The 13411-nt window shown below is 33.3% G+C and overlaps 1 protein-coding gene across 1 annotated transcript in view; it reads right to left on the bottom strand.

Annotated features, from left to right (window-relative positions):
- The window catches only part of LOC138701004 (mucin-19-like), a 38575-nt gene extending 26033 nt beyond the window's left edge, over window positions 1–12542 (bottom strand). Inside the window, exons 1-2 of the mRNA XM_069827482.1 lie at window positions 12407–12542; window positions 3472–3521 (exon numbers count right to left, since the gene is read on the bottom strand). Coding sequence (XP_069683583.1) covers window positions 3472–3521; window positions 12407–12461 — 105 coding nt within the window. The 5' untranslated portion in view covers window positions 12462–12542. The remainder of the gene's footprint in view (window positions 1–3471; window positions 3522–12406) is intronic.
- Between the last annotated feature and the right edge of the window lie 869 nt (window positions 12543–13411).

Here is a 13411-nt window from a genome sequence, read left to right as displayed (position 1 = left end):
GTCAGAGCGCTTGGGACGTAGAACCAAGGACCCGGGTTCGATCCCCGGCGCCGGAGCGAATTTTTCTCCTCAAATATTGTTACATTGCGCATGCTTACTTACTTACAAATGGCTTTTAAGGAACCCGCAGGTTCATTCCCGCCCTCACATAAGCCCGCCATCGGTTCCTATCCTGTGCAACATTAATCCAGTCTCTATCATCATATCCCACCTCCTTCAAATGTATTTTAATACTATCCTCCCATCTACGTTTCGACCTCCCCAAAAGTCTTTTTCCCTCCGATCTCCCAACTAACACACTATATGCATTTCTGGATTCGCTCATACGTGCTACATGCTGTGCCCATCTCAAACGTCTGAATTTAATATTTCTAGTTATTTCAGGTGAAGAATACAATGCGTGCAGTTCTGTGTTGTGTAACTTTCTCCATTCTCCTGTAATTTCATCCCTCTTAACCACAAGTATTTTCCTAATCACCTTATTCTTGAAGACCCTTAGCCTCTGTTTCTCAAAGTGAGAGACCAATTACTTACGTTTTAAATTTATCAATAGATTCAGTCACTTATATTTAAGCTAAAGCTGGTGTAAATTTCAAGTTATTGTCTAACAAATTTTCTTTCAAAGTCCATCATTGTTATTAGTACAATATTATAGTCCACGATAATTTTATAAGCTTGATGGTGGACGTCAGGTAAAGGACTACTGATTTTTAAAATGTCAATTTTTTAAAGAAAAGTAGTTCATATTTTAATGGAAGCTAAAGAAAGAAAAATGAACCATTATTTTTGTTCAGTGTTTTCATTGTATCATGTAGTGTGTTGTACAAATATCCTTATTAAATTAAGTATAGCCTATAGCTTGATTTCTAATAGCCCACACCGCAGCTGAACTTAACATAAATACAGACTTGGTGTTTATACAGAGTGTTAAAAAAGTATGCAATATTTTAGGAAGTGCTAGTATACATCTAAACAAGAAAATAATGTCTAATAAACATGAATCCTACATCATAATATACTTTCTGAAATCTGAACACTTGTTCATAGAAGGTGCTCGATGTGACGTCCACTCATGGCAATGCATTCCTCTGCCCTTCGGCGTAAGGAATCACGCACACTTTGAAATTTACCATACCCAAAACCTAGGGGATTTAGGTTTGGGGAACGAGCAGGCCAAGTTGCGGGGCCTCCCCGACCAATCCAGCGGTCCTGAAATGTCAGCGTCAGGTGTTCACGCTCATTGCGGAAAAAATGTGCTGGTGTGCCATCGTGCATGAACCATATCTGTAGTCTTTGCTGACATGGCACATACTCCAGCAAGGTAGGCAATACGTTAATAAGAAAGTCCTGATAACGATTCCCATTTAATCTCTGTGGTAGCACGTATGGCCCTTAATCTATCACCAAGAACGCCTGCCCATAAGTTGATTGAGAATCGGTGCTGATGCCTCGTTTCTTCAACTGCATGGGGATTTTTATAAGCCTACACATGCTGATTACGAAAATTCACAACACCATCTCTGCTGAACCCCGCTCATATCCGCAACCAGACTTTTGTTTTCAGTATTCCTTGCGACGTATCATTATTCCATGCCAGGGGTGCCAACTACGGTATGATTATCTGGTAGTCTTCTGTATTGTAGGGCAGAGAAATGCATTGCCATGAATGGACGTCACATTGAGCACCTCCTATGAACAAGTGTTCAGATCTTAGAAAGTATGTGTCGTAAGACCCATGCTTATTAGACATTGTTTTCTTGTTTTGATGCGTACTATCACCTCCTAAAATATTGGATACTTTTTTAACACCCTGTATTTCCTAATTGTGGAATACAATTTTGATAGATAGATAGATAGATAGATAGATAGATAGATAGATAGATAGATAGATAGATAGATAGATAGATAGATAGATAGATAGATAGATAGATAGATAGATAGACAGATAGACAGACAGACAGGCAGACAGGCAGGCAGGCAGGCAGGCAGGCAGGCAGGCAGGCAGGCAGGCAGGCAGGCAGGCAGGCAGGCAGGCAGATAGATAGATAGATAGATAGATAGATAGATAGATAGATAGATAGATAGATAGATAGATAGATAGATAGATAGATAGATAGATAGAGAGATAGAGAGATAGATAGAGAGATAGAGAGATAGATGGATGGATGGATGGATCGATAGATGGATAGATAAATGGATAGACAGATAGATAGACAGACAGACAGACAGTCAGATACTTTACTGCTTGGACATAAGTACATTATGCATAGCAACGTCAATATAAATAAAATCATATAACATTATTTGCCAAGTTAAAATATTCGTTAATGCTATAGAAACTGTGTTGATACAATTTTCTTTTAATTAACGATTTGAATGAATCATAATTTAAATTTTTAGTTGAATTTGGTAAGCTATTATAAAACTTCAGAGACATATAATAAAAACTGTTTTGTGTAGTATTGTATCTGCATAAATCAAGTCTTATATCCTTACAACTTCTCGTATGGTGTTAGTGAAAATGCAAGTTCAAAGGGAAATTATCTATATTCATTTTGGTATATAACAAACACTGCAATACATATAGCGATGGAAGAGTGAGAATTTTACTGGATTGAAATAATTAATCACTTTCGTAAATATGTCGTCTGCTATGTTTTCTGCAGTCGGTCCACCATAAGCTGGAGTAGCAACATTGCTAAGTGTATGAATATGGCTTGTGAATTTAAGATGGCTATTGTATGGCCCATCCGATTGGAATGATGAAACTGGCATTGCAACGTTTGCCAATGCATCTGGCCGCTGTCTTCTAATAAATGGAGCTATGGTCTGGGGTGACGTCATACAGAGTTTGACTAATAGAGAGTATTGTTTTTTTGTTTTACTAGGTTATTTTACGACGCTTTATCAACATCTTTGGTTATTTAGCGTCTGAATGAGATGAAGGTGATAATGTCGGTGAAATGAGTCCGGGGTCCAGCACCGAAACTTACCCAGCATTTGCTCATATATGGTTGAGGGAAACCCCGGAAAAAACCTCAACCAGGTAACTTGTCCCGACCGGGAATCGAACCCGGGCCACCTGGTTTCGCTGCCAGACGCGCTGACCGTTACTCCACAGGTGTGGACTAATACAGAGTATTTATTTCTCTGACGTATCAAGTTTACCTTTTCTCTATGAATTCATGACGATTTATAATGTGGTGTAATTTTATATCCGACGTTTAGGGGTGAATTGGTGAATTCGATGGTGAATCAGATAATAATAGTTAATTTCGAGCGACATACCATAAATCCAAAGTCCGTAAAATTGCTACAATAGTAGAATTTAGGAAAGAAAAAATGATAACCGTTACCGATTATCAAAATTAAATAAACCCAAACAGCAATGTTGGTTAGGGACAGATTTTTCTGTTTCGGAGCTTAAGGGAGTGAGAAATGAGTAAAAATAAATGACTGACTTCTACTTACCGCTCTCTCCAAGCCTAGCAGCAGCAGCTGCCCGTCTGCAATCTTCCATTCTGTAATAAAATTGTAATTCATGCAATTTTAGGGAACTTTTTCTCTTCCTGAGAGATTCTGGACTTTGTACAAGTGTTAGCAAACTGCACTGTCTGTTACACTTTTTCTAGTGTTTATAAATGATCTGCCCCCCCCCCCCAATAAAAGATGTAGGTCATCCCATATTATTTGCAGATGACACAAATATAGTAATTAGACTACAGCCAAAAACTCCAGCACATTCCAATCTTCAACAGAGGAAATTCTCTTCAAAATATGTGACTGGTTCTCATTCAATAAATTAGTATTAAATTGTTACAAAACTAACGTAAGATTATTTAGGGCCAAATTAAAGAAGTACCTAATTTCTCACGCCTTCTATTCTGTAGGTGAATTCATGAGATTTAATAACACTTCATGAAATTGATACTAAAACTTTGTGTTGTACTAGTAGACTATATTGTAAATCTCTGCTGTATATATTTCATCTAGGCTGTGACTATAAAATAAGACTCTATAATAGTATTACGTTTTTTTGACTTGTTCCATATTCTAGCTGTGAAGCAATGTACTTGTATGAATACCATGGTATGTTAATAAATACAATACAACACACACACTGCAAAAACAGTTCAGCGAATGATTCCAATTTTAGAAGAATTTAAATTGCTACTAGTACTGGAAATGGAGAGAATTTATAACCTCCCTGAAATACTGAGCTTTTGACCTAAATTTGTCGGCAGTTTTCTTGAACCTCCTATATTTCCTCTCCACTATTCTCAAAATATCCAAGATAATAAATCCATTTATGGCACGCAGTTTATAAAGGATCGTCGTAAATTGAACTTACGTCCAGAGAAGGGTCATTTAATATTTTATTGTGAAAATTTTAACATTTCATTTTATTTTTCTGTTATTTAGTTATTTTTCTTTTACTTCTTCAATCCTGATACCTGAAGCTAAAATAAGGGACATAAAAATCGAGGAACTGACGTGTCCACTCAAAACTATCAAAATACGCATTTACATAAACTAAATATAATGTATATTATAGGCATTATTAAGCTGAAAATTGCTTAAATATGAATTATGCATGTTTTTATCCCCAAAAAGGCCAAAACATGCAAATATGCATGGGAAAAGTGCACATATTTGGAACTGGAAAGTACCTAATGAAATAGATAAGTACTAAGTTTGAGTTATGTCCTATGTTCCTATAAAAATGCATTTGCATGAAATTCTCGTCTCTAGAAATGACGAATTAAAAGAACAATAAAATGTCCTGTGATACTTTTTTTAAGATTTATTTCAGTTTACGTGCAGACATATACAGGGACATCATTTTATTTTTACTTCAATTTTTATTGTACCTGAGTTTTTGAATGTACTTCACTTCCAATCCTTCTACTAATGAAGTTCAACCTCCTCCACACAGATCCAAGACCGCATATACAGTCATAGTAGCCTTACCGTCACAGTACGTTCCAAAAATATGTTCGCGTTTTCCAATGACGAAAGAGCTTTCAATATTGCATCATTTTCGCACAGGTACTGTCGTCCATTTGCCTACGTCGCATTCCGGTTTTCCCCGCCTGCTTCTATTCGCCTCTCGTTAAAGGCTAGTGGCTGGGCTGTCTTAGCTCTTTTCTGAGAACATTAATTTCTGCTAGGAATTGGACATCTACGTAATATTATATCCATACAACTGTTTAAAATAACTTAAATAAAAGGGCCTCGTTAAGTAATTAACTGTCACGTGATTTCCTTCCTTTCTACGATCCTGCGACATAACCACTTGGACGGACAGTAGACAGCATGTCTGAGTAATTTTATCTTTTCGGGTCGAGCAGAAGTGAAGATTGAATTTACAGTACGTAAGGTACTCTTTTACAGAGTAGGTACAGAATTATTTCAACATGAGTTACTAGTACGAAGGACGAAACTGGTAATTGGAATTACACACATTAGAACTGAAGCCTGTATCGAAATGAACCGCCACCATTTTGAAAAATGTGTTTAAATATCCATATTATGATTATTTTTGAATTTAACTACATTCTCTATAGGGTACGCTAATGTGCTATAGACAGTATAATATACACTGCATAATGAATACGTCCGAATGGAAAGCTCAGTTCGTGAGTAAAAACACTCATTGTTAATACTGTACTGTATTCTGATTAAACAAAAACCTAATGAAAATGATCAAACTCAAAAGCGTAATATTTCCTTACAACTTACTTACAAATGGCTTTTAAGGAACCCGAAGGTTCATTGCCGCCCTCACATAAGCCCGCCATCGGTCCCTATCCTGTGCAAGATTAAGCCAGTCTCTATCATCATACCCCACCTCCCTCAAATCCATTTTAATATTATCCTCCCATCTACGTCTTGGCCTCCCTAAAGGTCTTTTTCCCTCCGGTCTCCCAACTAACACTCTATATGCATTTCTGGATTCGCCCATACGTGCTACATGCCCTGCCCATCTCAAACGTCTGGATTTCAAGTTCCTAATTATGTCAGGTGAAGAATACAATGCGTGCAGTTCTGTGTTGTGTAACTTTCTCCATTCTCCTGTAACTTCATCCCGCTTAGCCCCAAATATTTTCCTAAGCACCTTATTCTCAAACACCCTTAACCTATGTTCCTCTCTCAGAGTGAGAGTCCAAGTTTCACAGCCATATAGAAGAACCGGTAATATAACTGTTTTATAAATTCTAACTTTCAGATTTTTGGACAGCAGACTGGATGATAAGAGCTTCTCAACCGAATAATAACACGCATTTCCCATATTTATTCTGCGTTTAATTTCCTCCCGAGTGTCATTTACATTTGTTACTGTTGCTCCAAGATATTTGAATTTTTCCACCTCTTCGAAGGATAAATCTCCAATATTTATATTTCCATTTCGTACAATATTCCCGTCACGAGACATAATCATATACTTTGTCTTTTCGGGATTTACTTCCAAACCGATCGCTTTACTTGCTTCAAGTAAAATTTCCGTGTTTTCCCTAACCGTTTGTGTATTTTCTCCTAACATATTCACGTCATCTGCATAGACAAGAAGCTGATGTAGCCCGTTCAATTCCAAACCCTGCCTGTTATCCTGAACTTTCCTAATGGCATATTCTAAAGCGAAGTTAAAAAGTAAAGGTGATAGTGCATCTCCCTGCTTTAGCCCGCAGTGAATTAGCCAGCATTATTTGCTACTGTCATGTTTTTATTGTTGACACATTTGTTACTGTAGAGGGCATTATTTATTACCGTTATTTCTACAACTACTTTATGTATTTATTGCCAACTTTTTATCCATTATTGAAGGGGTTACTTTTAGCCAGCATTATTTGCTACTGTCATGTTTTTATTGTTGACACATTTGTTACTGTAGAGGGCATTATTTATTACCGTTATTTCTACAATTACTTTATGTATTTATTGCCAACTTTTTATCCATTATTGAAGGGGTTACTTTTAGCCAGCATTATTTGCTACTGTCATGTTTTTATTGTTGACACATTTGTTACTGTAGAGGGCATTATTTATTACCGTTATTTCTACAACTACTTTATGTATTTATTGCCAACTTTTTATCCATTATTGAAGGGGTTACTTTTAGCCAGCATTATTTGCTACTGTCATGTTTTTATTATTGACACATTTGTTACTGTAGATGGCATTATTTATTACCGTTATTTCTACAACTACTTTATGTATTTATTGCCAACTTTTTATCCATCATTGAAGGGGTTACTTTTAGCCAGCATTATTTGCTACTGTCATGTTTTTATTGTTGACACATTTGTTACTGTAGAGGGCATTATTTATTACCGTTATTTCTACAATTACTTTATGTATTTATTGCCAACTTTTTATCCATTATTGAAGGGGTTACTTTTAGCCAGCATTATTTGCTACTGTCATGTTTTTATTGTTGACACATTTGTTACTGTAGAGGGCATTATTTATTACCGTTATTTCTACAACTACTTTATGTATTTATTGCCAACTTTTTATCCATTATTGAAGGGGTTACTTTTAGCCAGCATTATTTGCTACTGTCATGTTTTTATTATTGACACATTTGTTACTGTAGATGGCATTATTTATTACCGTTATTTCTACAACTACTTTATGTATTTATTGCCAACTTTTTATCCATCATTGAAGGGGTTACTTTTAGCCAGCATTATTTGCTACTGTCATGTTTTTATTATTGACACATTTGTTACTGTAGAGGACATTATTTATTACCGTTATTTCTACAACTACTTTATGTATTTATTGCCAACTTTTTATCCATCATTGAAGGGGTTACTTTTAGCCAGCATTATTTGCTACTGTCATGTTTTTATTGTTGACACATTTGTTACTGTAGAGGGCATTATTTATTACCGTTATTTCTACAATTACTTTATGTATTTATTGCCAACTTTTTTATCCATTATTGAAGGGGTTACTTTTAACTAGCATTATTTGCTACTGTCATGTTTTTATTATTGACACATTTGTTACTGTAGAGGACATTATTTATTACCGTTATTTCTACAACTATTTTATGTATTTATTGCCAACATTTTATCCATTATTGAAGGGGTTACTTTTAGCCAGCATTATTTGCTACTGTCATGTTTTTATTATTGACACATTTGTTACTGTAGAGGGCATTATTTATTACCGTTATTTCTACAATTACTTTATGTATTTATTGCCAACTTTTTATCCATTATTGAAGGGGTTACTTTTAACTAGCATTATTTGCTACTGTCATGTTTTTATTATTGACACATTTGTTACTGTAGAGGACATTATTTATTACCGTTATTTCTACAACTATTTTATGTATTTATTGCCAACTTTTTATCCATTATTGAAGGGGTTACTTTTAGCCAGCATTATTTGCTACTGTCATGTTTTTATTATTGACACATTTGTTACTGTAGAGGGCATTATTTATTACCGTTATTTCTACAACTATTTTATGTATTTATTGCCAACTTTTTATCCATTATTGAAGGGGTTACTTTTAGCCAGCATTATTTGCTACTGTCATGTTTTTATTATTGACACATTTGTTACTGTAGATGGCATTATTTATTACCGTTATTTCTACAACTACTTTATGTATTTATTGCCAACTTTTTATCCATTATTGAAGGGGTTACTTTTAGCTAGCATTATTTGCTACTGTCATGTTTTTATTATTGACACATTTGTTACTGTAGAGGGCATTATTTATTACCGTTATTTTTACAACTACTTTATGTATTTATTGCCAACTTTTTATTCATTATTGCAGAGGTTACGTTTAGCTTGCATTATTTGCTATTTCCACAACTACTTTACGAATTTATTACTAACTATTTATTTTATTTTTGTAGAGTTACTTTCATTTCACATTATTTGCCACTATTTATTTGCACTACTACTTCATGTATTTATTACTAATATTTTACTTATTGCAAACTTACTTTCAATTCGAATTTTATGCTACTGTTTTTTTTATAAAACTACTTCATACATTTATTACTGACGTATCATTTATTATTGTAAAGTTGCTTCCAGTTTGTATTATTTGCTGCAATTTATTTGCACAAATTTTTATGCATTAATTACTAATATTTGATGTATTATTGTAAAAGTTACTTTCAGATCGCATTATTTAGAATTAGTTTTTGCACAACTACTTCATGCATTTATTACTAACGTATTATATATTATTGGAAGTTACTTTTAGTTCGCGTTGTTTTCTAATGTTTCTTTGCAGAACTACTTCATGCATTTGCAATAAACTTTTTATTTATTACTTTAAAATTAATTTCAATTCGAATTACTTGTTACTATTTCTTTACACAACTACTTTAGGCCCTATGCACTAATTATTAAAATTTTACTTATTACTGTGATAGTTACTTTTATTTCGAATTATTTGCTAGTGTTGCTTTCCATAACTCCTTCATGCATTTATTAACATATTATTACTTTAAAGGTACTTTCAGTTCACATTATTTGCTACAATTTCTTTGCACTACTCTTTGTGCATTCATTACTGACACTTCATTTATTATTGTAAATGTTAATTTCAGTTCGTAAAATTTACTGCTGTTGTTTACACAACTACTTCATACATTTATTACTAATGTGCAAAATTACTTTCAGGTCACTTCTTTACTGCCTTTTGTTTCTTTCCACAACTATTTCATGTCTTTGTTACTGGAGTAGTCTTTATTATTACAAAGTTATTTTCAGTTCGCGTTATTTTCTGCAACTTCATGACTACTTCATGCATTTATTACTAAGGTGTTATTTATTATTGTAAAGTTACTTTCAGTTCACATTATTTGCTACAATTTCTTTGCGTAACTACTTTATGCATTAATTGGTGATACTTTATTTATTATTATAAAAGTTACTTCCACTTCACATTATTGAATACTGTTACTTCCAGAATTCTTTATCTATTTATTACAAACATTTTATTTATTATTGTAAAAGTTACTTTAATTTCGCATTATTTTAACTGTTTCTTTACAGAATTGCTTGATGAGTTAATTACCAATCTTTTATTTATTGTTGTAAAAGTTACTTTAATTTCGCATTATTTGTAACTGTTTCTTTACAGAATTACTTGATGAGTTAATTACCAATCTTTTATTTATTATTGTAAAAGTTACTTTAATTTCGCATTATTTGTAACTGTTTCTTTACAGAATTGCTTGATGAGTTAATTACCAATCTTTTATTTATTATTGTAAAAGTTACTTTAATTTCGCATTATTTGTAACTGTTTCTTTACAGAATTGCTTGATGAGTTAATTACCAATCTTTTATTTATTGTTGTAAAAGTTACTTTAATTTCGCATTATTTGTAACTGTTTCTTTACAGAATTATTTGATGAGTTAATTACCAATCTTTTATTTATTATTGTAAAAGTTACTTTAATTTCGCATTATTTGTAACTGTTTCTTTACAGAATTACTTGATGAGTTAATTACCAATCTTTTATTTATTATTGTAAAAGTTACTTTAATTTCGCATTATTTGTAACTGTTTCTTTACAGAATTACTTGATGAGTTAATTACCAATCTTTTATTTATTATTGTAAAAGTTACTTTAATTTCGCATTATTTGTAACTGTTTCTTTACAGAATTACTTGATGAGTTAATTACCAATCTTTTATTTATTATTGTAAAAGTTACTTTAATTTCGCATTATTTGTAACTGTTTCTTTACAGAATTACTTGATGAGTTAATTACCAATCTTTTATTTATTATTGTAAAAGTTACTTTAATTTCGCATTATTTGTAACTGTTTCTTTACAGAATTACTTGATGAGTTAATTACCAATCTTTTATTTATTATTGTAAAAGTTACTTTAATTTCGCATTATTTGTAACTGTTTCTTTACAGAATTACTTGATGAGTTAATTACCAATCTTTTATTTATTATTGTAAAAGTTACTTTAATTTCGCATTATTTGTAACTGTTTCTTTACAGAATTATTTGATGAGTTAATTACCAATCTTTTATTTATTATTGTAAAAGTTACTTTAATTTCGCATTATTTGTAACTGTTTCTTTACAGAATTACTTGATGAGTTAATTACCAATCTTTTATTTATTATTGTAAAAGTTACTTTAATTTCGCATTATTTGTAACTGTTTCTTTACAGAATTACTTGATGAGTTAATTACCAATCTTTTATTTATTATTGTAAAAGTTACTTTAATTTCGCATTATTTGTAACTGTTTCTTTACAGAATTACTTGATGAGTTAATTACCAATCTTTTATTTATTGTTGTAGAAGTTACTTTTTGCTTGATATTGTTATTTGCACAAATACTTCATGCACTTAGTATTAGTATTTGCTTTATTCTTTCAGTTTGTTTGCTTTCTGAAGTTTCTAATTTGAATAATTGATTAAATGGCGATCTTACTCGTGTTAATTATGTAAGCGGTGCTACTTGACACCATCCTCAGAGCCTTATGTGTCTCGGCGTCATCTCAACATCGCTGCCTGTTGTGTGGGTGCGTTCGTATGATGAAGAGTTGAGTCAAATAATGTGTGTGTTCTGAAATTGATCTATGTGTTAAGAATTTGATTAGGATGTGTTTTAGTGTGTCTGTATATTTCATATTGTTCTAGTGTGTTGAGTTTTTGGTTTCTGGTTGTATGTGTAGGACTTCCATGTCCAAAAACTCAACACACAAGAACAATATGAAATATATAAACACACTAAAACACACCTTAATCAAATTATCAACACACAGATCAATTTCAGAACACACACACTATTTTACACAACTCTTCGTCACACGAACGCACCCACACAACAGGCAGCGATGTTGAGATGACACCGAGACACAGAAGGCTCTGAGGATGGTGTCAAGTAGCACCGAAACAGCTGTAAGCCGCACAAGCTTACATAATTAACACGAGTAAGTTCGCTGTTTAATCAATTATTTATATTAAAGTGTTAAAAGTAGTGTACGAAAGATTCAACATGGATTTCTAATTTGTTTGTGATCATTACTTTGCACTGTAACCCTAATCAAGATTACTAGATTGTCTTCTATTACTAAGGAAGTTACTTTAAATTGGATTTGTTAGCTACTTTTATATTGCACTATAATTTTAAATCTTTATTACTAACATTATAATGTTTATTTTTCAGTTTCGATCTTTTGCTTTGTTTCTTTACACTATAGCTATGGAATAAAGCACTCCCAAAGAAAGTATCACAGTAGTCTCGGTTTTAGTTCTACGTTACACATCTAAAATGTTAACACTTTAATGCAACACCCCGTGTACGCCTATATTATGTTTCACGGTTGCACATTTCGCACGGAGGACTTGGCGGCTGTTCCTAATGATTTCTGTTGATGTGAGACACATACCTAGACACAAGACGAGGAGCAAAACCACAAGACATATCCTCTTTAAGTTAGCCATTGCGGCCGTGCACTAAGACCTTCACTCCACTGTCTTCGCCGTCGAATTGCGCACGTATTTGAACTAGAAACTGGTCTTTTAATCTGGATGACGCTATAAACTTGGCTTTTATGCATGTAAAAGAGGTATATAGACAAAACCGATAATAATTTTTTCACAAGTTTTTGTCATAAAACTTAATTTAATCTAGGACTGATTAACTGACCTTTATTTTCGCTATCACTTTTCTCGCTTCAGAAGCTTCTGGTGGTAAATAAACAGTTAACTTCGCTATCTGTAGTTCCCCCTTCTTGTGTGTTGGTTTCCTAGTATTGAAGACTTCGGTTTATCGAGAAAAGAATTCAGCTTAGGATAGTTTGCAATGACGTAAGAAAGTCAACCTTGTGACGGAAGGTATGCACATGTTGTCCCTTTGAATAAAATTACATACATTATTTTTCCATGAATTACACCAACTACCATATTACTACTTACTTATAAATGGCTTTTAAGGAACCCGAAAGTTCATTGCCGCCCTCACATAAGCCCTCCTTCGGTCCCTATCCTGAGCAAGATTACTTCAGTCCCTAGCATCATATCCCATCTCCCTCAAATACATTTTAATATTATCCTCCCATCTACGTTTCGGCTCCCCCAAGACCTTCTTCCCTTAGTTCTTCCAGTTAACACTCTATATATGCATTTCTGAATTGACTCGTTCGTGCTACATGCTCTGCCCATCTAAAACTTCTGGATTTTATGTTCCTAATTATATCAGGTGAAGAATACAATGCGTGCAGTTCTGTGTTGTGTAACTTTCTCCATTCTCCTGTAACTTCATCCCTCTTAGCTCCAAATATTTTCCTAAGTACTTTATTCTCGAACATCCTTAACCTCTGTTACTCTCTCAAATTGAGAGACCAAGTTTCATAATCATACAAAACAACCGGTAATATAACTGTTTTATAAAT

The sequence above is a fragment of the Periplaneta americana genome, chromosome 6, assembly GCF_040183065.1.
Source record: "Periplaneta americana isolate PAMFEO1 chromosome 6, P.americana_PAMFEO1_priV1, whole genome shotgun sequence".
Taxonomy (NCBI): domain Eukaryota; kingdom Metazoa; phylum Arthropoda; class Insecta; order Blattodea; family Blattidae; genus Periplaneta; species Periplaneta americana.
This window is presented reverse-complemented; position numbering and strand designations above follow the sequence as displayed.